Source organism: Antechinus flavipes, chromosome 6 (assembly GCF_016432865.1).
Source record: "Antechinus flavipes isolate AdamAnt ecotype Samford, QLD, Australia chromosome 6, AdamAnt_v2, whole genome shotgun sequence".
Lineage (NCBI taxonomy): Eukaryota > Metazoa > Chordata > Mammalia > Dasyuromorphia > Dasyuridae > Antechinus > Antechinus flavipes.
The window spans coordinates 164138748-164165339 of record NC_067403.1 but is presented as its reverse complement, the minus strand read 5'-3'; the positions used below and the strand labels follow the sequence as shown (position 1 = coordinate 164165339).

At 36.1% G+C, this 26592-nt stretch overlaps 1 protein-coding gene across 7 annotated transcripts in view; it reads left to right on the top strand.

Moving 5' to 3' along the window:
* The first annotated feature begins 252 nt into the window (after positions 1-252).
* SEPTIN11 (septin 11) overlaps positions 253-26592 on the top strand; it is a 130828-nt gene continuing 104488 nt past the window's right edge. For 6 of the 7 annotated variants that reach the window (XM_051964376.1, XM_051964374.1, XM_051964372.1 and 3 more), the window contains exon 1: positions 253-414. In XM_051964376.1, the coding sequence (XP_051820336.1) occupies positions 388-414 (27 nt within the window). In that variant the 5' untranslated portion in view covers positions 253-387. The remainder of the gene's footprint in view (positions 415-26592) is intronic. The other variant, XM_051964375.1, reaches the window with a different exon arrangement.

Genomic DNA, 26592 nt, shown 5'->3' with positions numbered 1-26592 from the left:
CGACGGCAGAAATGAAATGGGGTGGTCAAGGTGGGCGAGGAGAGCGAACCCCGGGCCCCCAGATGGCTAGAAGGAGGTTACAAGCCACTTCCCCCGCCTCCGCATCCCCCAGCCTTCAGCCTTGTCTCCCAGAACCTCAGTCAGAAACAAACTGACACCCCTTTCAGGGGAAGCGAATGGTCCCTTCCATCGGGTGGCCATGTTGCACTAATAAAGCGGGCGGGGCGGCGGCGTGGGGGGAGTAGAAGCTTCTGAATGTGAGCGGGAGCTGACTCGGAGCTGGAGCCGCTGAGTGCAGAGAGCCCGGAGCCGGGGCGGCGAGCGTCGCGAGGAGAACCGGGGAGTCAGTGGTCGAGGGCAGCTGCAGCCCAGAGTGCTGTCGCGGCGATGGCCGTGGCGGTGGGGAGACCCAACGTGAGTGCCGCGCCCCTGCTTGTGGCCCCCATCCCCCATCTTCCTAGCCCCAAGCCCCCCGCTTTTAGCTCTGATGAAGAAGGAGGAGGAGGAGGTAGCGGAGGAAGAGGGTGCTTGCTTCAGGGCTGGGAGCATTGGAGCTTAGGGGTGTGTGTGTGTGTGTGTGTGTGTGTGTGTGTGTGTGTATAAAAGAGAGAGAAAGAGTGACAGACAGACATGAATGTAGGCTGGTGTCAAGTGTGGAGATGCGTGTAAGGGATCCTAATGGCTTAACTAGCTTGAGGTGCAACAGTGTCTCGGTTCCAGAGCTCCCCTTTCACGTGTGTGTGTGTGTGTGTGTGTGTGTGTGTGTGTGTGTGTGTGTGAAGGATGTGGGGACAGAGACCGTCTTTTGGTGAGACTAATTTTTTTCTTTTGCAGCAGTGTTTCGGCTCCCTCCTTTCCCCCCACCCCCTTATGACAGTCTGAAGAAAACTGGGGTGGGGGGGATGTGTGTGTATGTGTGTGTGTGTGTGTGTGTGTGTGTGTTCTTCCCCCCCCTACCCAAATCACCCCCACTCCCCAACACACACAAGTAGAGATCTCACTGTCTGGAATGTTACACCGGGGGAAGGCTTTCCTGTCGTGGTTGATAATAGAAAGAAAAATATATGTATTTATTTAAATACATTTACTACCGGGTAGAAATCCGGACGTGGCTTTCGCCTGCGGGCTGCATGATCGATCCCACCGACCCTTCCCCACCACACGCTGCTGTGGCTGGGCCGGACCCGGAAAGCCCCAGCTCTCAGCCACTCCCCGCCCCCGCCTCCCCTCCCCTCCCAAAAGTTTGAAAATGATCCCTTCCCCGCCTGGGTGCTTGCTTTTCAATGCGGGGCGGATTACATTTGGGGGCGGGAGATGGTGGGTGTGGGACTGGGGAGGAAAAGGAAGGGAGGGGAAGGCGGGGAGGAGAGGAGAAGAGAGGGAGAGACGGAGGCCTGCCTGTGGGTTGTGCACACGAATGGTTCGATACCCTGTTAGCTCACTGGTGGCGGGAGGCTCCTGCCAGTGCCCGCGTTTGGAGGGGTCGGTGGGTTTTCCCAACGTGGCCTGGGAGGCTTGCATTCTGCGGCTCGTGGGTTGGGGAGAATTCCTTTTGGCAAGGCATCCTCTGTGTAAATGACTCATTAGTGCCCAGGACAATACTGGGGTATTTTTAAGGGTGAGGTTCTCATTCCCTGGGAGTCCAGCTCCTCTTGGACTCTGTTGAGACTGCATTTTCTTTCTTTGGGAGGAAATAGGAAGGGGAAGAAAGGAGGACTTCTTGTCTTTTCATTCAATTCAACAGACATCATTAAGTGCCCAGTGTAAAGAAGGCGCTGTGCTAGGCGCCCTTTCTTTGATCAAATTCAGTGTTTGGATCTGGCACAGATGTTGAGGAAAAGATGGGGCCAACTTGGCCTAGTATCCCTCTGTCCTTTTCCTCCTCCTCCTCCCTTTTCTTAACCATAGAGTTAGACTAACACTCACTGGAGGCCCAAGCTCTAAATAATGAGATAGTGCTTCAGTAAGAGAGGAAGTTGATAGCCCTTTCTCACCCCAAAGAAACAAGGAAACATGACTGCCCAGATGGTTGTGAATGAATTGAAGGTGAAAAGAGGGCTTGGCAGCCATGGTATCTTTAGTGCGGGTCCATGCTGTCGAAATTGTGCAGTTTAGTGAAACTCTAGACCTGTATATTAGACTAACTCCCTCCCTTCAAAGTGACCAACCATTCTCATTTATTCCTCAGCTGTAAAATGGGGATAATAATAGAACCTACCTCCCAGGGTTACTTTGAAGATCAAATGGGATAATATTTGTAAAGCAGAAAGCCCTATATAAATGTTAACTATTATTATTGTCATAGTCCTTAGTAATTAGGTAATCATAGTTTTGATGTTCCTTAGCAGTTTTAATGTAATGCCTACCTTTCACCTACCTTTCCTACCTTTTTTCTTCGCCCCCTCCCCATTCTTATTTCCTGTTCACAAAATACATTGATTAAACTAATTCTGCTTCATATGAAAAAGGAAAGTAATGAATAGAAATAGGTTTACTTGTTTATGGGTCTTTTTGCCATTATTACAATTATTATTTTGATCCTACATGCATATGGAATAGCGGGCCAGGAAGACTGGGAAGAATTTCTAGATTGTACATTTTCTAAAGATGTATCTGTTTCTTTGGAACTGTGTGCAAAATCCAAGTTCTAGGGATGTGGCCAATTACAATATGAACATCCTGTCTGCTATCCAGATGTGAGTTCCACAATTTTTTTTTCTTTTTTATAGTGGACTCCCTTTTCTATGTAAGTCACTGAATAATTGGGGGTATTTAAAGGTATGCATTATGGAACTGAAACTAGTAACAAAGTCTGAGTTGCCTCTTTGAAGTAAAATTAAAATAGTTTGGAATATAATTAAAATATTTGATTATACTGGAAAAGCCTGGGTGTTTAATGATTCCTTCAATGTAGTAAAGTATAACATACTAGGTTCACCTTTGGAGTGATCCTAGGTTGCTGTTTATAATGTGAAATGTGTTCTTATAAGCTATCAGGGGTCCCCAGAATGCTAGTCCCCCAATTTCCAGGAACACTAATTATCTTGAATCTTAAGTATTATCAGTCTCTCTACTTTCTCGTGGTTGAGGATTGCATAATGAATAATGGAGAAAGTTCTTCAGATGAAAATGATTGTTCACTGAAGTTTTTCTACATGTAATAAAATTTTCCCAATGCTGCTTTCTAAAATTTTGTTCTTGATTAGGTTAGGTCAAATGAAAAAAAATCTGAAAACTACTATACCCCCCAAAAAAGTCTGAATAAAGAAAAATGAATTTTGATTAATCAAAAATGTTCAGATTTAAGAAATATATTGTCTTGTTTGAGATCCCATATTACTGGTCAAAAATTGCTACAAATTGTTTTTGATAGCCACAATAACTCAAAATCTATAATATTACAATGCAATTTATTCCTTTGTTGTCAAAAAACAAACACCTCTGTTCACAAGGAATACCATATAGTCTGATCATATTTTCGAGGCTATATTTTCTTCTTTCCATATGGTAGTATCTAAACTAAAAGAAAGAGAAAGGAAGGAAAAAACAAAGAGGATCGTGGCAGTTGATTCTTTGATTGGCATGTTAAGGTTCTCAATTTCTACCATCTTCACTTTTGATTCATTGAATTCCTACTATGTATAAAACCCTGTGCTTAATAATATGGAGGATACAAAGAAGAATGGGAGAAGAGGGAACAGCTAAGTGGTCCACCGACTAGGGCAATCAACTTGGAGTCAGGAGAATGTGAGTTCTAATGTGACTTCAGAAATTTAGAAGTTGTGTGACCCTTTGTAAGTAACTTAACTCTGAGTGGGAGAAAAAAAAATCCTGATCAAATAATAATAATAATATGGTTCCCAGTTCTCATAAAGTTTAGCTAGCCTAATGATTGCCAAGCATCTGATTGTTTACCAAATTAGAAAGCTGTGATTATGCCACAAATGATTCGATTTGTACCCACAATGTATAGTGAAAAGAAACCTTGATTTGGAGCCAAGGATCCTAGATTTAAATTCTGACTCTGCTACTTAATATTAACCTTAAATCTCTGATCCTTTGTTGAGTGAGATTGATATTTCTCTCCTTCCTTAGACCTCAGATCTGTTTTTATATACTTACTTTGCATTATTAGATCCTAATGGTACATCAGTCATTTTTCATCAGTGCCACTGCTATTTCTCCCTACATCAACTAGATTATAAAGTCTAGAAGGGGAAGTTTTAGAAGTGAGCATACTTTTTTTTGACAGGACTATTTGATTAAAGTCAGGGAAATGCTGTAGATGCTGTATATAATTGCTTAGATTTTAGCAAGCTATCTGACAGAGAGATTTTATGATTTTTTTAGTGGCTAAGATGGATTGCAACAGAACTAGATGAATGACTGGACCCAAAGAGTAGTCACTAATGAACTAATGTCAGCCTGAGAAAATATGGCTTGCCTCAGGGACCTGTGTTTGGCCTTGTTCTGCTCAATTATTATATCATTGTCCTTAATGAAGGCACAGATGACCTGTTTATCAAATTCACAGGTGATGTAAAACTGAGGGGGATATCTAGAAAATTAGACAATAGAATGGAATCCAAAAGATCTTAACAGGCTAGAACTAGGGGTCAGATCTAATAAAATAGCATATAATGTACAAGTAATTAGGTCAAATTTTTTAAAAATCAACTTTACAAGTATAGGATATGGAAGAATTAAAAGATCTGGGAAATGAAGATTGCTGTTAAAAAAAAAAAACAAACAAAAAAACAACAGCATTTAAATTTAAAATAAGAAGTCCTTGGGATTTTAGTGGATAGATACATGCTTTTAATGCTTGGCTCTTCTTCCAGTACATAGTACAGTGACTTGCATATAGTCTCCTAAAAAACATTTGCTGAATTGACATGATTTGAATTGATTAGCAGAGCTACCCATGAATGCTAGATCAAGAATTGGGAGGCTAATGCTCTCATATTCCAGTGGAGGAAATTGAGGGAATGATTTGCCCAAAGTCATGCAAGTAACTAGTAGCAGAGGTCTGATTTGAGTTCAGGTCCTTTAGAGCTAGGGCTCTTTTAGGACTTAGGACTTTAGCTCCAGTAGAGCCCTGGGTCTGAAGTTAGGAAAATCTGAATTCAAATTCAACTTCAAATACTTAATAGCCTGGTCTAGTCAGTTGTTTATCTCAGTTTCCTCAATTGTAAAATGTTAATGATAATAGCATTTATCTCCCTGGACTGTTAAGAGAATTAAATGAGATAAAAGTACTTAGCACTGGTATAAGGATTAAATGAGATATCTTTTGTAAAAGCACTTAGCACAGTGCCTGGCTTGTAATAGAGCTTATATAAATGCTTATTCCTTTCCTTCCCACTTATTGCTCCTAGTAGGTGTGTGTGTTCATTCATCAGGCTCTTTATGACCCCATTGGAATTTTTTGGGAGAGATAGTAGAGTGGTTTGGCATTTCCTTCTTCAGGTCATTTTAAAGATGAAAAAACAGGCAAATACAATTAAGTAATATGGTTGTTAACACTATTAAGCAAGTATCTGAAGCCAGATTTGAACTCAGGAAGATGAATCTTCTTGACTCCAGGTACTCTATCCATTATAGTCTAAGCTGTCCAAGCTCTTACTTCTGGATTTCTTGTTTATTGATTGTTGCCTTTTGCTTTGAGCCTGAGTAACATTTACATTATTCTTTTTCTTGATTGTTTTAGAAGAGTACATTTTCAGCTTCAGCTTAAAAACTTCTTCCATGGGTGGTCCCTGAACCTAAGCTGTTGTCACAAATACCCAACAAATCACTAATCTATATCTTTTCCAAAATTACGGTTTGATTGTCATCTCCATGTTTTGTTATTCAAAATCAACAAAAAATTCCCTTCCTATCAAACAATACCCCCAGTAGCCTATTCAGGCTGACATCCTATCATTGCTGATTGGGATACATTCCTGAAACAATATTTGAATTGAGATGAATGTTCAAAAAAGCAAAGATATCTTTCCAAGAAGAGAATCAGCAGAGATGCCAAGGGTCATGTAATCCAATCTATAGCATCTGAAGCTTGATCTGGATAGGCAGGCAAATTCTTCCAAAGAGAACTAACATATTTGGCAGTGACATTAGTCAGCTTTTCGTTATCTATGTTAATGAAAGAGACTTGAGATTTAACATTCAAATCCCACGGCAAAAGAGAGCATTTTATGTGGGTATGAATAGCTTTTTTGTCATGCTATAAGTACATCTAGCTGAGTTTTTTTGAACTAGCTTAGGTTGTAGGCCATTGCATTTCTTTGGTGTGATATGTGTGTTCTGGTGTCTTTCCTGTGAGATTACTTTCCATTTTTTTGGTATATATCTTATATGTACATATCTAGGTATATATTTTATTTACATGTTATCTCTCCCATTAGAAGGTAAGCTTTTTGAGTGCAGAACTGTGTTTTTGCCTTTATTTGTATCCTTAAAGTTTAGCACATAGTACTTAAGAAATGTTTGTTGATTGATTAGAGGGACAGGAAAGGATATTTTCACTTCATTGAATGCTTGAAATTCCCCTGAACTTTGGAACTTCATGTGTTTTGAATATATTAAAGTTATCTTTAAATGCCTAAAACATAGTTGTTTCCTCATTCTAACCTATGATTTTCTTATATAGTTATCAGACATGATGCATAAATCACACAATTATCATTAGGATGGTGGCTTTATGTTTTATGTAATTGTAATGTCTGCTGTTTTTTCTTATATAGTGTCTATTTTTCCATTTATATACAGCTTTCCCACCTTTCCATGTACATCAATTATAAAAAGAATTCAGTTATAATTCTTGACTTGGAAATTCCTCTGCTCCTGTGAGTTGTTTTTTTTTTTTAAGTTTGTAAATTTATTTTAAACTTAAGTACAAAATAAGAAAAGGGAAAAAAAAAAGTTCCCATGTACACAGCAGAACATGAGAGGATTCAATATAAAGCAATAAATTTCCATCTCAGGAAAACCTATATTAAAAAATACTGTATAGTGTTTGAAGCTCTCCAGCTTTTGTTTTCTTTTGTTCTTTGCTGTACAGTTTTAACTTTTTTTCTCCCTCCTCTCCCTCTCCCAAGAAAGCTACTATAAGCATGGAGATATATATGTGTATGTATGTGTACATGTATAAGCATGTAGGTGTGTCCATACACATATATACATGCACTCAGATATTTGTAAACATACACATTTTTGTAAGACTACAGTCTTGTACTATGCTTATTTCCATGTGTCATCTGTTTCTCTGAAGGCAGATAGCATCTTCTTTCCTAAGTCCCAAGTTTTTCCATGTTTTTCTAAATCAAGCAGCTCATCTTTGTTCAATAGCAAGGTTCCAATACAATCACATTCTGAGAGATTGCTTGTGAAAGTTTTTGTCTCAAATTTCTGCATTCTTTCTATTCTTGACTACATAAGTTTTATTTATATGGGCTCATCTTCCAGTTAGTGAATTCCTCCCAAAAATTCCTTTTTGAGAAGGAGCCAAAGACCAGTCTCATTTCTGGGCTCTACTCCTAAAAGACTAGATTTCTTACTGCTCCTTCACTTCAGCTCCATTTTGTGTATTCTTTTCCCCAATTGTTGTCCAGTCATGCCCATGACCCCATTTAGGATTTTCTTGGCCAGGATACTAGAGTGGTTTCCCATTTCTTCCTTTAGCTCATTTTACAGATGTGGAAACTGAGGCAAACAGGAATAAGTGATTTGCTCATAATCATAGAACTAGTAACAGTCTGAGGCCAGATCAGAACTCAATCAGGAATGTGAATCTTCTTGACTACAGATCTGATATTCTATCCACTGTACTATCTAAGTGCTCATAGTTTCCCATTAAAATGTAAACTCTTTGAGAGCAGGAATTGCCTTTTTTATTGTATTCACAGTTTAATCACATAGTAAGTATTTAATAAATGCTTGTTGACTTTGCCCACAAAATACTAAAATCTTTCAAAACCTACAATGCTGCCAAATTGAGCTTAGACACATCAGCATCCCTTTACACATGTATCTCCCAAGAAAAAAATAGACAATGTAAGAATTACAAAACAAAATATTGTATTGTTTATGAAATAGTCTGTTTATAATGATGACAGTTTTGTTTCATTTATTTTTTTCTGATTTTTAAAAAATTTTAGTCAGATATTGAATGTAGCTATTTCCTCAGCTCACATTTGAACTGGTAATTGGGTTTCCAGAAGGCACTTGTTCTATTAAGGAAAGTGCAAGGAGTTGAGGATTCTAATATTATTGTTCCTGAGCCCTTATGGGCATACTTCCCATTATTAACCATTGGATTTAACTTTCTTAGCTTTCCCAAACGAAATTTACTGAGAAGGTACAGCTAGAAGAGTTGGTAGAAGACATTCCCCCTTAAATAAAGTGTATGGGGAGAAGTGGGCTCAAACTAAAAATATAGTGGTTGTAAGACACATATGTAAAGAATATATGTGGTTAAAGAGTTGCTCTTAATAAAGAGGTCCTTTTTTTCCCTTTGTAAAATCTTCCCCTTAATTTAAATCTCTTTGTTGGGCTCTAAGTGTCTATAACTTTCTAGAGGCCATAACTCATATTTTGTCAATCACAAAGGGTCACAATCTCTGAAGCTGCCCTTATCTTCAAGTACCTTGTTTTTCCAGATCTGACTGCAGACCCTTTGTTTCTGGAAGCCACTATTACCACATTCAGTTACTGAATGGTCCAATGGGACCTTTGGATTTATTGACCTCATAACTTTGCTGAGGCATTTCCCTCTTGTAATATTCATTCATCTAAAATCAGGAAAGCAAAAATACAAAAGAAATTAAGGTCTTTTGCATCCACAGAGACATAGCATCCTGGTGAGATTTCGGGTGGCTACCTCTTCCCTCATCTGGCAATTTAAACAATCCTCATTTGAAGGTGTCTAGAAAAAGAGAATGAGATGAGCAGGTTGTTGTTTTTTGATATTTACCCTCAATTCTAACTCAGTACTTCCTGAGTCATAGATTTTTCTAGCTCTGCAAGCTTTCTTTATTACAAAGTACCAATCCTTGAGTTGATCATGACTGGAAACTAGCTCCCCAAAATTTCCATGTGGTTGCTTGAATTGAAAGCAGGAAAAGGATATCTACAAATGTCTTAAAGACAATCATTTCTCCCGTTACATGCATGTTTGGGGAAGTAGTCAGTATAATTGATAGGAAGATAACTTGAGTAGGACAGGAATCTCTTGACTACAGCAAAATCTTAACCCTGATTATTACTGTTAGATAGAAATTTCCCATGGCATATTTCAGTAGAGGAAAAATATATGTGGGAAAAGAAGGGAAACAGACCCAGTAATAAAACTTCCTTCATTCAGGTTTTAAGGGAACTTAATGATATATTTATTCATGGTTGAAGTTTTAAGATCTGAGGGGAAATTCTGGTTTTGTCTCTTAAAAGTCTTGACTCTGTTATCAAATTCTCCATTCAATTGGCTGCGAAGAGGAGTTTGTTAACAATCTCATCTTATAGATTTTAATTTAAATTTGGCAAATATTTTATTAAGAAGTATGTGCTAGGCAAGGTGATAGGGACACAAAAATAAAAAATAGAAAAGCTGTACTCCCTGCCCTCAGGGAGCCTGCATTCTAGCCGAGTCATGAGCTACTGTACATACACACACATATACACACATACACCTAATAAGTGCAAAAAAAAAGCTCAGAGAGGGATAAAAGATTTAGAAAGAGAAAAGGATTACTTTTAGTTCAAGGGAAATAGCAAAAGGATTCTTGGGGGACAAAGGACCTCATTTGGGATTTGAACAAATAGAGATGTGAATGGAGTTAATTGATACACAAAGAAATTATCACTTAATAGCAAAGAGTAGAACTCAAATCCAAGGTGTGGGGAGAAGATGTGGATGGGAGAGGAGCAGTGGAAGGAAGAGGTGATGTACTGAAGAATCCATGGCATAACTTTTAACCTAGAATCCCCAAATGTTCCTTACTGTCTAGCATAGCTTCTTTACATTAACCACTTTGAACTAAAAGAGCAAGTCAGTTGAATAAAAATTCATTTGACAACTCCTTTGCATTTGAAAATTTCGTCTCATTTTTAGTAGAATTTCATTGAAACATTTACTGAAAATTCCTATTAAACAAATGACCTTTGTTATCAACTATGTCCAACGAACCAGAAATAGATACAGAGGTAGTGAATATTGAAAGGTAAATCTAGAAGGGGAGATGACAGCTGCTATTAGTTAGTTAGGAAGGAAAGTTCTGATCTTAGGAATGGGGCCATGGGAAAGCACTTGCATAGAAACTCTTTGGGAAATGACTTCTTGCATGTCTCTGTGGACGTGGCAGTGTATTAGGACTCTCCAGCTGCTGGAAAGAATTATTTCCCTTGGGAAGCCTCCAAGCTTGATCTTTCCCAGCATGTGTTATTTGCCTAAGCTAGATAGACCTATTCCTTTCCCCCCCTTTTGCTGCTCTGCTCTTTGTTCCCAGGATGGCCTTAAGACTAATTCTTGTCCAAGATCAAACTAGGTTAATCGTTCTTGCTCTTATCCCTAGTCTATGTTATGAGTAGGCTGCCTTTAAATTTTTGCTAGTTTCCTTTTTTTTCCTACCCATTCACACCCATCTTCTTTACCAGTTCAGAGACTGGAGTAAGTGTCATTTCCTCCATGAAGTCTTTCACTCTCAATTCAGCCAATGATGAGATCTCTTTCCTTGGGACTTATATAGCCCTTATTTCTTAGATTACTTATTTAATCACAGCTGGCCTGTCAAGATCCATTTGTGTACAAGGCCTAACAATGGCATCATCTTTTCATTTAAAAATTTGGTCTCAGTATGACTTCAGGTGGAAATTTCATTAAAAAAGTCACACCTAAAAGTAACCCTCATTGTAGTGTCACTCTGTGAGCAACTGTACATAGCTCCTTTTAGTTTTGACTCTGATGAACAGTAGAATTTTGTATTTATTTCCTTGCTAAGTTGTAACCCTCAGAAGAAAGGACCCATTTGTTACATTGTGAATCCTGAGTGGATTTACAGTACAAATGCATTGTATGTAGATGAATGACTTTGTCAGTAGAATTTCACTTTGCTCATTGGTCCGGTTTTTTTGTAGGCACTTTACTCACTGATAAATAGAGGTGCATTATTTGGCACAACAATATTTTTGATGCTAACTTTCAAAGACCCTTTCTATACTGAATCATTTTGCATCCTCTACCCAGTTATATAATGGTGCTTCCAAACTTCTTTTCTGGCATTTTTAAATAATATTTATCATGTCTATTTGATTTATTATTATTATTATGAACTCGATATAAAAGGAATAACAAAAAAGTGTTATAAACAATGCAGTTCTCATTACAAACAGCCTGGTTTTTTCATTTTTTTAATAGTATATATTAAATTCATCACTTTAATTTAAGAATCTGTTCTGCTTATTTGTTTCTAACTAAATTTTCTTCTTTTATTTTCTGTTCATTTTTTAAAAATGCATCATGACCCTCTTTTCTTTTATATCACTATCACTCTCTATAAATTCTCTACGTGCCATCATGATACCTACTTTTTGGACATGATGAAAAATATGTGTCTCATTCTGCACCTTTAGCCCTTCACCTCCTTGTCAAGAGTTAGGTAGAGTGTCATCATTGGAAGTCATTTTCTTGATCACAGTTCTTAGGTACTTTATTGATTTTCTTTACAATGTTGTAGTCATTGTCTGAATTATTCTTCTGGTTTTCTTTCATCTTCTATCACTTCATATAAATTTACCCAGGTTTCTTTAAATCTGTCCCTTTCATCATTGCTTACAGTTCAGTAAATAATATGCTATATTAATATATTATAATATGTATATATAAGTATAATATAAAATTTTAAGTCAGTCCCTAATTGATAGATACCCTTTCCTGTTTAGTATTACAAAAAAAGTTGCTATGAATATTTTGGTACATTTTTTTCCATTTTCTGTCTATTCTCTTTGGTATATGTGCCTAATAGAACTATTACTGGAACAACTGGGTTGTGTAAATTAGTGATTTGGGGGCATAGTTCCAAATTGCTTTCCAGAATAGTTGAGTCAATCATCAGTTCTAACAACAGTGCACCCTTTTACTTGTTGCTTCAATCTCCTTAACATCTGTAATTTTCCTTTCTTAAAAAATCATCTCTATTCATGTAAAGGGTATGAGGTAAAACTTAAGATTTCTTTTTGTTTGAATTTCTATTATTTGGAGCGTTTTTTCATACTGTTAATAATTTGCTTCCCTCCCTTCCCCCCATCACCAAAGGATTCCTGTTTATATCCTTTGAAAATCTATCTACTGAGAAATTGCTCCTCTCCATTTATATTTACTCTTTAGATATTATTTTGGATATCAAACTTTTGCCAGAGTAACTTGCTATTTTCCCAGTTAACAAGTTTTCTTTCTAATTTTGGCTATATTGTTCTTGTTTGTCAAAAGCTTCCCAATTCTTATGAAATCAAAATGGCCTATTTTATCTTCTGTGTTCTTCTCTTTGGCCAAGAACCCTTCTCCTTTCCAGTCTTGTGAATGTTGTCCTCTTCTCTGTTTCTATAATTTATTTAGGTTGTCACTTTTATCTAATTTATGTCTACATTTGGAACTTACTGTATTGTATACTGTGAGAGCTTGGTCTCAAATTCATTTCTATCAACTGTTTTCCACATTACCCAGCAGTTTTTACCAATCAGCCTGTAAATCTTTCACCCAGTAATTGTATATTTGTTTGTATAAACCACTTTCCTAATTTTTTGCCTCAGAATCTTTCACTTTTTATCTGTCCCACTGATCTATTTCTTTGTGTTTTTTTAGGCTTTGTTCAGATAACTTTAATGATTATCGCTAGAGTTTAGGATGTGGTACTGCTTAGACCCCTTTCCTTTCTACTTATTTTTATTATTTCCCTCAAAATTCTTCCTCTTTTGCTCCTCTAGGTGAATTTTATTTTTTTTATTTTAGGTCTTTAAATTAATCCTTTGAGAGTTTGGCATGGCACTAAATAGTTAACTTTTGTAGTGTTGTCATTTTTATTATATTGGTATGGTCCAACTAAGAACAATTAATCTTTCTCAAATTACTTAGGTTTGTTTCTTTTTCTATAATAAGTGTTTTATAGTTGTATTTATATAATTCTTGTGAATGCTTGTGTAGATTGACTTCCAATTATTTTACATATTCTGTAGTTATTTTAAATAGAATAGCCTTTTCTATCTTTTCCTGTAGATTCTTTTGGTAATCTATAAAAAGACCTAATTATTTGCTTAGGCTTTGTTCATATCCTCCTACTTTGCTGTAATTATCATTTTGGTTAACTAGCAATTTTAGTATTCTATAAAATAATAGTGATGATAAAGGAAATGATTCCTACACACTTATTTCAGTTTTCCTTCTCCAGATTAAACACAGCCCATTCCTTTACTCATGATTCATATACCAATCTCCCCAACCTAGTTGCTTTCCTTGGGACACTCTATGGTTAATCTCTCTTAAACTATAGTCCTTAGAACTGAACATAATCTTCTATATGAGGTTTGAGAAGGGACAATATATTGGAATTATCACAACTTTTCAGGTTCCTGGGAGCTGTGTCCTTCTTAATGGAGTCCAAAATCACATTAGGGTTGTTTTTTGTTTTTTTTTTTTGGTGTGTTTTTTAACTTGCCTTATCACAGTGGTAAGTCACTGAGCCTGAAGTCTACTGGAATTCCCAGATACTTTGTTTTATTCTTATGATTTTTTTAAATACTCAATTGCAGAAATTTACATTTATTTTTGTTCTATTTCTTTCTAGTAGATTCTGTCCAATATTCTTAACCCATCAAATTTGGATATTTTTTCATTCATTGTGTTATATATCCCAATCTTTGTATCATCTCAAAATTTGATGAGCATACTGTCTATACCTATTTAATATATATTATATTACACCTATCTATTTAAGTCATTGATTAAAATTAATAAATCAATAAATTAAAATTTAAATTATTAAATTTTAAATTAATGTATATTATACCTACCTATTTAAGTCATTGATTTAAATGTTAAATTGCCTAGATCTAAGATCTCAGAGGTCCTCTATTAGAGACCCCCTGCCATTGGCATTGAACAATTAACATCTTATTCTATGAATTCAACTCATATGAGTCAATTAATTTTTAATTAATCTGAAACTATATTGTCTAATTTTTACCTCTCTATTTTCAGTAGAATACTGAGATACTTGCTCAGAAATTTTGCCAAATTCTGGGGTCACTGTTCTCATCCATCCCTCATCTACTAGCTTAATATTTCTGTAAGAAAAGCAATTAGAGTTTTTTGTAAACATTCCTTCCCTTTCTGGATATGTGCTAGGATTGCTTTAATGAACTTTATAGAATTTTCTTAGGATTCAACACCAAGCTGACTGGCTGAAGGTGACAGAAAACCAAGACATTTGCCCTTCTTTAATCTTGTACCTTTCTTGTTTTCCCTGATTTTTCGAGCATCATTGACAGTAGCTGAGCAGTCACATCTGCCAGTACTTTGAGCATCTGAGGTTGCAATTCATCAAGAGCACCTAGATTCTCTCTTACCATCTCTTTGCTTACCATCTCTGGTATCATCTCCCTTTTAACCTTTTGTTGTTGGTTGTTCTATCATTTCCAGTGCAAAAGTCATTCTTTGTTGAGAAAGCAAAAGCTAAATAGGAAATAAACAGTTCTGCTTCTTCTTTGTTGGCAGTTCTCATCATCTCATCCCCTTCCCCAAACAAAGGTTTTATTATATTTTCCTTCCTCATTAGAATCATTTCCCTTTGTGTCTTCAGTAATTCATTTTCAAGCATCTTCTATCCCACCTTGAGTTTACCTCCCTGGGAAGCATTTTGCTTCATGGGATCCTCCCCATTTTTCATTAGAAATTTTGGAAATTTTTTGCTTTCCCTAAATATTGAGGGCATGCCTGAATTTCCTCTTCTCTATCACAAACTCTAGGATGAAGTGGTTCAGGATCCCATCATTTCTATCTCAATAACTAATTCCTCCCTGTTGATGAGAATCAGAATATTCTCTGAATGTGATTGTGAGAGTGATATTATTATACTTTTGCCCCTTGGAAACTGTCCTTCTTTATAGCTTCACCTTGAGACTCATGATCACCAAATTTACCCACTAAATCTTTACTTGCTCATCTTCAAGGTATCTTCAAGGATACCTCTCTCTCTTATCTGCCTTACTATGTGGCATTAGTTTGGCTTCAGTGTCGTTATAAAATACATATATATATTTGGGAGAGATTAGTTATTATATCTTCTTTGGAATGATCTTAACTCTTAAGGCAAGTATTCAATTTTACAATTTTAATTTAGTTTATTGGAATAATCTCAAGGGAGGTATAAAGATAAATAAAATATAATCCTTTTACTCAAATAATTTATAGAAGAATCACGTATACAAATAATTTACCCCTCCTACAAATTACTTGAACAACATAAGAAGAAAGACAAAATGTTATTAGAGCTCTAAGTTGGGAAGGAAAGATCAAATATCATAGATCTATTTGGGAAAAAAATCAGCTTCATACAGGAAATAAACTGGATCTTGAAGGACTGATAAATTTTCCACAAAGGGGATGGGAGGAAGAGGTCAAGGATAGAACACTGGCCATCTGGGCAAGTGAAAGGAAGAAGGAAAAGGAGGAAGGAGACAGCAGGAAAAAGGCAGGGAAAAGGGGAGGATAGGGGCTTCCAATATTACCTTGGAGTTGGACCATTTAGCAAGTTTGTCTGGGGCATCACTTGGGTGAAAGAATAGGATATTAGGCTCTGTAAGTGAAGTGGTATCCTGGAAATCCCAGGATTCCCCCACATAATCTTGTTTTGACAAGAAGTGTGAGGAAAAGCCTGACATGACTTGGTTTCTCCCTTTAGATGTTACTCCTTAATAGTGAAGTATTTCTAACTCTGACACTTGGTGAATGCTGTCAGAATATCACATGCTTGGTTGGATAAAGAGAGGGAGACTTTTCTTATTCAGTGGACTGAATGCTTTTGTTTCAAAATCAAGAAATAGAAACTGATCCTTAATGCATGCAGAAGTTTGGTATCTAAACCTCTTGTTATTTGTTGCCATTCTTTTTCTGTTTCTGCTTCAGGTGGTACAATGATGTTAAGCCTACAGGGTCTTCTCTTCAACCATTTTTGGAGAACACCTTTCACCACAACTGATTTTTACTTTTAATATCAGTTGTGTCAAAAGGAAGTGACACAAATACAAATAGAAAGTTGTTTCCTGTCCTGAAAGAATGGGAGTGGGAGGGAGCCATTAATAAATTAGAAGCAGGGGGGAAAAAAAAAAAAAGCAGTTTGTCCATTCCTCATTCTGCAACCAGATCCATTTTAGTTTTTCTTGGTTCTCAAATATATTTTTTGGACAGATTTATTGCTGACTTGCCCATTGGATTTGCTTGACCCTTTTATTTGCCCGAGGGGTATCCTCATGGAAATTTTGAACTATTGCATTTTTTCCCCACAAGGGTCATATTTCAGGGGACAAAAAGTTTTGTGCATGGGATGAGATTTATAAAAATGTGACCACTGGTGGTATGCCCATCTGAATGAATGGCTCTTTAAGAAGTAAGCTACAGCTGCAAGATGGAATAGTAATTGTGTCAGGCTTATTTTGGATATTGAACTCTGTTTATACATAATTTAAGGTTAGTAAATATTAATATACATTGTTTAGTTTTTATTGAATGCCAGCAATACTGTAGATATTGAACAGACTTAGCCTTATAATTTTAGATTTGGAAGAAAACTTGGAAATCATTTATTCCTACTCTGTCATTTTACAAATAATGAACAAAGGTCCAGAGAGATGCCTCAGGGTCAGAATGTTTAATTAGTGGAAGAGCCAAATTTGGAGATCTTTCCTTATTGCTCTTATACAAGGTGGGACCATCACTGGGATATTATTATGACTGGTGTTAAAATTTGCAACTCCAAGTTGTCCCTGACAGTGTTTCTTGGGGATGATGGGAGGGGGAGGGGTAAAAGGAGAGGAAGGAGGAGAGAGATTTGCTAAGAAGGGATGAAGGATTGTTGGTTTGACCAAATAGTGTAAAAGCTCTCTTATTAAGCCTTTTCCAGGATTCCAGTTGTTTCCTGGAAAGTTTTTGTAGAACATTGAAGAAGATAGCATTTTTTTTGGAGACCTGAAGGGAGTCTTTTAACTCCAGAAAGAGAAAAAGAGTCACAAAATTGGATAGATTGATTTTAGAAAGTTTAGGTATCTTACTACCAGAGATTAGATGGTTTTCTTTTGCATGTCCTTTTAATTATCTTATCTCAGCATCATTCTCCCTCCTTGTCTCCTCTCCCCAAATGACTTCCTTGGTCCCTGATACTATTTGGCTTCCTCAATGCAGAGATCTGCAGTCCTGTTTCTTATAATCTCCTCCTCCAGCAGCTGCCACTGTAACTGCATATTCTTCCTGCCACCTGTTATCTCTTTCCTTTTTTACCCCCTGCTACCACATACTCCAAATCACAAGGGTACATGTTCTAGAGATTATGTATAAGGGAGAAAAGAATAGACAAATTTTGAAAAATTGTGTACCCAAATCTGGTAATATGAAGTGTATGTAAAACAAATTGTGGAACCCAGACTTTTTTTTTAAAAAAATATTTTCCTTCAATTATATGTGAAAACAGTTTTTAACAATCATTTCTTAAAACTTTGTATACTTAACTCTCTCCCTCCCTCATCCCCTCCCCCCTCTTTGAGAAGGCAAACAATATGACATAATACTTAAATCTTCTATAGCAATTCTATTCCACTGTATGTACCTATGTATGGCTATTTGGCTTCCTTGGAATCCCCAAAAGATTTTTTTTGCCCTAAAACTGAACGGTATAGGGATGGGAGGAATAGGTAACTGAATGATAAAAGAAAAAGTAGATAGATCAGAGTACAGGACTGAAGGGCTGCTCTTATTTCTTTAGCTCAGATTCATAGTTATACTGATGGTATGGTAAAATCTGTTTCTACAGGTCAAATATGAGCCCTTTATAACCACATTCCATCTACTCATAAATCTTTTTTCTAAATAATATAACCATATACATCTCTACCAATCTATGTTTAACAAAGAAAGTAACAAAAACAATAAATAAATAATAAATGCCCCACTGGAAATTCTCCTCAAATATTATATTTACATTTGAACTTTGTAATCTCAGGGGCAGTTAGGTGGTGCAGAAGATAGAATTCTGGGTCTGGAGTTAGGAGTATTCATCTTCAGAGTTCACATCTTTCTTAACTGTATTACTATGACCAAATCATTTAACCCCTTTGTTTTCTCATCTGTAAAATGAGCTGGAGAAGGAAATGACAAATTGCTGTAGTATCTTTACCAAGAAAACCCCAAATAGGCTCACAAAAAGTGGGACCTAGCTGAAAAACAACTGAACAATTATAATCTCAAAGTTTATCCTTTTGTTGTCATTATTGGAGATAGAAAACAGATGGCTGTATCTCTGCTCACATCTTCATAAAGCAAGATTTTCAGAATTTAAGCAAATTACTTTTCCTCCACATAGTGAATGATTTAGTTTATATAGTGCATTAAGTTTGTAAAGTACTTTGTTAATTTTCTCAATTGAGTCATATTTCATTGCCATCTTATTGATCAGTCTAACATTAGAATATACAGAAGTTTTATATGAAATTAATATTCCTCCAGATCACTAGAGTGTCCCTTCCCAGGAGACAGGAGTGAAAAAATAGAAGATTTCAGTGGGCAAATATGGATCATACCCTAAGATCCTGTTGCTAATTTCATTTCCTGTTCTCAAATAGCCTGGTAGAGATAAAGTTCTGAGCCATATAACTCTCAGAGAAGGTTTAAGAAATCCCTACCCTCTTTGGGGAGGTGGAGGATAGGGAAGGTGTTTTGTAATATACTAAATGGTGTCCATTTTAAAGAGCTTTGATATTTGATCATACTGAAATTTATCAGGGCTTTTTATATTCTCTGATTCATGGTTGAAAGATTAGAGCACATCTCACGTAAGTGAAATATCAGCATAATCTCTATTTGAATGAGTGCTTGCACGTGATTAAAAGCATTTTAAACCAACCCAGAACTGCTCACTCTAAAAGTGGCTATCATTTACCTAGATTTTTTTTTTTTCTATATATAACAATTGGTTGGAGGAAGGGCATTTTTAAATTATCTGCTTTATACACATGGAATGTGGCTTCAACCAGTAGATTAGGTCTAATCCTCTAGGGAGAATTTGGGAGGACAGTAAAAAGAATCATATAGTGTGAAAAAGTGTGGATATCTTGTGATCTGTATTAGTAAAATAATTAACATTAATGACATCACCTATAATTTGTTGTTTGGAACACAAAATCATAGACAGAACAGGAAGAGTCCTAAGAGATCAATTATTCCACTGTCCACATTTTACAGATGAAGAAAGTGAGACCCAGAGAGGGGAAATGTTCTTTAATGTTTCTTGGTTGAAAATAAGATAGACTGTAGTATAATATTGGGTCCTATGTAGTTTGCATTAATTCACTCATTTTCCTATCTTTGAAGAAAGAAAGAAAGAATGGAGTTTTTGCAAGTATTTTAGAATATTTTTCATTACTATGATTTTTTTTTTTTTTTTGCTGAAGCAAATGGGGTTAAATGGCTTGCCCAGGGTCACACAGCTAGGAAGTGTTAAATGTCTGAGGCAAGATTTGAATTCAGGTCCTCCTATTTTCAGAGTTGGTGCTCTATCCACGATGCCACCTAGCTGCCCTACTATGGATACTTTTACATTCCATAAATTAAGGCAGTTTAAGTGGAAAATGTATTTTGGAAGACAGGGAATACTGTATTGTTAGGAATGAAGTACAAAGATTGATAGCTTTCAAGGCTTCTATGGGTAATAATAAGCTTTGATGCTTATTAAAGTTCCATATAATTTGCATGAATCAAACTTTAGTTATCAAGACTCTACTAGAGTTGAAAGGAATTTAAGCAGAAAGCAGAGGGTGAAGAGAATATTTGTTGGACAGAAGTGAGGGAGTTTTGTTTTTAATGATTTGACAGCCACCCGAAGGGACTTTTTGTAGGCCATGCAGATATATTGTAGGATTGGCTAATGAAGTAGCTGAAAATGTGTTGATTAGTCCCAGGTATGTTGGCCTGAGAAAAGCTCTGAAAAGTTGTTTTTGGTCTGACTGAAGATTGTTAATTATTTATAATTTTGGAAGAAGTTAATGTGGTGTAGGGTAATGTTCTTTTCTAATAGTAAATTGTGCTGAGAGAAAATAACAGTGATTTAAATCAAGAAAAATTCAGATAAAAGAAGGAACATGATTTCTATGTGTGGAAATCAAATGTAGTATCTAAAAGAATGAAAGTCAAAGGTACTTTTTTTTTTAATCATTTAATTTACTAATTTATCCAGGTTAACTTATAAACTTCAGGGAGATGCCTGGAGACAGAGGATGGACTAACTGATTTCTACCACTTTAGACCCTTCTGTTTACTTCTTTCATATCCCTTACCTTCAATTCTGATGCACACCTGTTAAAGCAGTAATTTCCTTATCCTTCTTGATTTGCAAGCCCTGCTAATTGTTGGGAGACAAGTTCATTTCTAGTTCACGTATAGCTATGTGATTCTGGACAAGTAACTGAACTTCTCTTTACCTCAATTTCTTCATTTATAAGATGAGGATAATTATAGCATGAACTTTATAGGATTATTTTGAGGATCAAAAGAGATTATATATATAGGGAGCTTTGTAAATTTCCAAGAGCTATATAACATTTACTTTTATTACTATTGCTCCATTTCCCATTTACTTTCAATCACTCCCCCATGCAATTCTGGACACTTGTTGAGTCCAATCCTGTTTTCCCCTTGTCAGCTTCCTCTATCTTTCTTCACTGCATCTGGTCCCTTGTTCTTACTCAGCCACATACAAAAGCCTTTAAAACTTCCTGCCTTCACCTTCCTTCCCCTTGTGAGTGCTGGGAAAACAGCAGCAGCAACTTGCAGACCCTAATCCTAGAATCACAGATTTAAAGCTAAAGGGAAATATAAAGGTTATCTAGCCCAATCCTCCCTGCTTCCTTTTTTTTTTTTTTTTTTTTTTTAATAACATATAAGTAAACTGAAGCCCAGGGATGTTATGTGATTTGCCCAAGTTCACACAGACTGAGACTGGAACTCCGGCTTTCCTGATTCTATGCCCAGTGCTCTTCCCACTGAGCCATCTAGCTGTCTCACTGTTATCATACTGTTTTTTAACCAAAAAAACTGATATACACATTCAAATTGTTTACCCATAATAAATTTTTTAAAAATCCTTTTTCCTGAATCCCTGTCTACATATGACATGTATCTGATTTTTTTTTTATTACAGCTTTTTATTTACAAGATATATGCATGGGTAATTTTTCAGCATTGACAATTGCAAAACCTTTTGTTACAATTTTCCCTTCCTTCCCCCCATCCCCAGATGGCAGATTGACCAATATATGTTAAATATGTTAAAGTATAAGTTAAATACAATATATATATATATATATATATATATATATATATATATATATATATGTCCATAGAGTTATTTTGCTGTACAAAAAAATCGGACTTTGAAATAGTGTACAATTAATCTATGAAGGAAATCAAAAATGCAGGTGGACAAAAATAGAGGGATTGGGAATTCTATGTAGTGGTTCATAGTTATCTCCCAGAGTTCTTTCACTGGGTGTAGCTGGTTCAATTCATTACTGCTTTGTTGGAACTGATTTGGTTCATCTCATTGTTGGAGAGGGCACATCCATCAAAACTGATCATCATATAGTATTGTTGTTGAAGTCACATATCTGATTTTTAAAAAAAATTCTGATTACTGCTTTGCTTTTTATCTGTTTCATTTTTAGAATAAATCCTGGGTAATTAGTGACTCAAACTCTCCTCTCATGTTTCTTTTCTGCAATCTATTTTAATTTCCTTTTGTGGTGAGTTCTTTCAATAATCCTTTGCCATGAATTTTTATTCCTAAATCAATACCATACCTATCCAGGAATGCAAGTGACTTAAATATATATTTCTTTTTTTCCCCCCCAACTTAGTTCTTCTCCTTTTCCTTAGAATAGTTTGATCCCAGTTTCTCTTTCAGTGAATTTGTGTCTGTCAGAGAAAAATATAGTTCTTGGTCAATTATTAATGTGAGAGCAATGGTAATTGCTCCATAGCTTTCTATTCCACATGATTCTTATCCATATTTTCCCATAAATCTGCCCAGGGAGAGCTATCTAACTTTTCTCTTAGTCTTTTAATGTCTTATAGAGACTAAGTAACACATTGTCTTTCATTGTCGTTTGCTTTTTGACCAAGTCATATCTAATTGTGCAGTTGTTTGATGTGTTTGATGCCATTTTTCATGTGCATCCTTGATGACACTCCACTTTCAGCAATCTGCTTGTGTTAGTCATCATATTGTCCCATTACCCTTTGGGTTGTATGAAATGTTGATATCCCTTGATTCATAACCATGTGACAATATTGGCAGAATATTAGTGTTAAAAAGATGAACTTTTGTGGTAGTAAGCAGTTTGGAACAGTTGAAAGAATCTCACAGTTGTCCAAATATAATCCACCCTCATTTTCTCCTTCTATGTAATTCCATGCCAAGCTCCTTGTCCATCTGCTCTTTCATTCCAGGATATACACATATGAATAGATTTAGCTCACTGGTCTCTCCTTTCAGCCATATGTCACAGTCTGAGAAATAGGCTTTTGTAGATGATAAAACTATCCTCTGGACTTTATCCATGGACTTTACTATGAACTTCACAAAAAAAAATTTGTAAGGCTGATTGTGAATAGAAGGATTTGAAAAACTTTCAGCCTCAGTAGAGGATACTTTTGTTGCAGTTTTGGACAGGAAACATCCTGAGTCTTTGTATCCCCACTAAATGATATAATATATCATTTAATACATAGTAGACATTTAATAAATGCTTGTCATTGATTTTATGACTTTGAAGAAAACTTTAAACAAAATCATGATTTTTCACAAGCATTTACTAAACACTTTGTATGTGCCAGACACTGCTAATCAAAAAGAAAGATAGTTCCTACCCTTAGGAAATTTACATTCTAATGAAAGAAAGTAGTACAAAAAAGGAAAGAGTAGAGAGGTTGTCCACCATGGACATGGTCTGAAAGAAGTGATGAATTTGGGGTTTTAGGAAAATCAATATAGCAGCTGATATAGTGGAGTATAGAGAGACCAGACTGGAAGGCCAGTTAGAAGGCCATTCTATTAATTCTAATGAAAGCTGATTAGGGATTGAACTAGGTTGGTTCATGGGAGTGGAGAAAAGTAGACATATATTAGAGATGTTGTGAGGATGTGATTTGGAAACAAGATATTTGGGGTGAAAGAAAGTGAGAAGTCTATGATGACACCAGAGCTGCTGGCCTCTGTGACTGGGAGGATGGTCTTTTATTATTATTTTTTTTTGGGGGGGGGAGGGGGGATAGTCTTCATTGCAGACATCAGTGTCCAAAAGACAGTTGATAAATAGAACCAGAACTCGGGGGAGAAAATAGGGTTGAATATATAGGTATATAAATCATCTGGGTGGAGATGATACTTGAAACTAATGAGATTGCTAAGTGAAATAATATAGATGGTATTGTATAGCTCTAGTGCCAACATCCTCTTCGTTCAGATTCAACATAGGGATAAAATGAGGCACTTATGAGTCACTAAATATTAAACAAAGAAGGTTTACTCTGTCCTAACACAGCAAGAATATTAAATAAGAATACAGTGGCACTTAGCTTTTATAGTCATACCTCTTGTCTTCAACTGAAAATGTGTCGGCCTGATCAATAGGTTCTGAAGATATGACAACTTTTTTCTTCCTTCCTTCCTTCCTTCCTTCCTTCCTTCCTTCCTTCCTTCCTTCCTTCCTTCCTTCCTTCCTTCCTTCCTTCCTTCCTTCCTTCCTTCCTTCCTTCCTTCCTTCCTTCCTTCCTTTCTTTCTTTCTTTCTTTCTTTCTTTCTTTCTTTCTTTCTTTCTTTTCTTTTCTTTCTTTCCTGAGGCAATTGGGGTTAAGTGACTTGCCCAGGGACACACAGCTAGGAAGTGTTCAAAGTCTAAGGCCAAATTTGAACTCAGTTCCTTCTGACTTCAGGGCTGGTGCTCTGTCCACTGAACCACCTAGCTGCCCTTGTATGACAACTTTTCTACCATGTCTTAGAGGCCTTTTTGCCTCTCAGCTAGGAAAAAGGGCTGCCTCTGGTCTTATCACAGAGGAGAAGATAAGATCCAAAAAGAGCCTTAGGAAACACTTAGAGTTAGTGGGCATGACATGGATCAAAATCCAGCAAAAGAGGAAAAAAAAAAATGGAAAGGTTAGATTGGAGTAGGAATAGAACAAAGAGGGAGCAATATCATGAAAACTGATGTTCAAGAAAAATGAGGACTGAGAAAAAGCAATTAGATTTGGCAATTAAGAAATCACTGGTGACTTTAGAGAGTGCCTTTTGATGTCAGAAACCAGAAGACAGAAGTTTCAGCAGAGAAGAGTGGAGGTGTCTACTAAAAGTCTCTAAGGATTTAGTTGAAGAAGATAGCCATAGATAGGATCTGATAGCCAGTGGGATGTTAGGATCAAGTGAGGATTTTTTCCTCAAATAAGAATTCTGTTATCTGAGCCTATGGTGTTCTCACCCCCACCTCCCTTTTTTGCTCTGATTTGCTTTGTTGGGTAAGGTGAAGGTATGACTTTATTTTCTCTAGTTCAAGTAAGGTATGGCATTGTAGGGAAGTGAGTAAGAGTGAGCAGGACTCTATTCCCATCAATTTCTCAAGTCATTTATTAGTAACCTTACTTTAGCCTATTGGTAACTTTTTTGTTTATATTTTATTCTTATTGTAACCATTTCTTTTTCTAGAAAAGAAAGGAAGGAAGAAAAAAAAAGAAAGACTTCCTGTCATTGATTTTGTTTTTATGTCATTATATCTGAATATACTCCTTCCTTCTCCTATACCTGTCAAGAAATTCTTTGAAAATTTTTATAAGAAAGCAGGAGGGATAAAAAGCAGTTCAAAATTGTATCAACCATATGTGATAATATGTATAATATTTCATGCCCCCAATTATTCATCTCTGCAAAGAGTGTCATTTTACTTTTTAAAAAAATCTTTTGTTTTTTTCCTGGCCTGTGTTTCCTATGTCCTTCCCTCCATCTTCTAAGAGTCATTCCACTTGACAAATAATAATTTTAAGAGAAAAAAAAAAGAGGAAAAAAGATGAGCAATATTCTACTATTGTGTACTTCTCACCTCCACAAAAGAAAGAGTGGAAGTATCTTCTTAAATATTGTATATTCTTGTTTCTTGTAATTTTGGTTTTTTCTCCCAATTATTGTTTATATATATTTTTTGAATCTACTTACTTCATTTTGCATTAGCATATGCCTGCCTTTCCCTTACTATATTCATCATTGTTTTTCATAGCACAGTAATATTCTGTTATGTGTATTTATCATAATTTAGTTGTTCTCCAACCAAGGGACATCTTTGTTTCCAGTTTTTTGCTACCACAAAAAATGGTACCACAAATATTTTGGTGTATGTGAAACTTTTCTTTTTATCAATATAAGAGGGTCATTATGATAATTACAGGATTTACATTTTTCTTTCCAGTTTATATTTTTTCCTTTACCCTTTATCAGTTTATGTCATTCCAAATTCATCTTATTCCTCATTTTACATAGTATAGGAATATTCTATTTCATTCATGTAGCACAATTTATTTAGTCATTAACAAATTAATGAGTCATAAAAAACAAATCCCACATTTTGTGTGTCTGAAGTGAGCAAAGACTGGGACGAATATTAAATGGAGTGTGGGAAAAGAAAAACTAAGGACCTCATCAAAACTAAGATATTTGGTTCTTCATAGTAGCTTGTGAACTTGAGGGCTACCATTCCCTTCATTTATATTTACTGCATTGGTTTGTGGGTATATGGGTGTTGTGATTTGGGCTTTATTAGGAGAATTCACACAAGGCAAAGCACTTACACAGAAATCAGAAATGATAAAAGGACACTGTCAAAATCTCTCTGAAGAATTTTGATATTGATTGTGAGACATGGGAGATAGTGGTACAGGATGTGGTACACATCTAGTGTGGTTATGTCCCTGTCAAAAAAGGTCGGGCGTGTTGATGAGTTATGAGCAAAGCAGAATTGTGGTAGCTTAAAAGAAACATGAGTTGTACAAATGGAGACATCTCCCTCCCAAATGGTCATACAGACATTATTTCTATCCAATTTGTGGTAGAGCCTTCTGAGCTCATTTAGGTGGATAGACTTATACATTGGATAGTCTGTACATTGACCACAATATTGTCATGTCATTTTGGTTCTTTTCAAACATGAAGGACAAACAACAGTAGAACTCTAGGATGACAGATGCCAAACTGGAGAGTACACATTTACCTTGTTATCTTGAGCTTGGATACAAGTAGCAGAGAA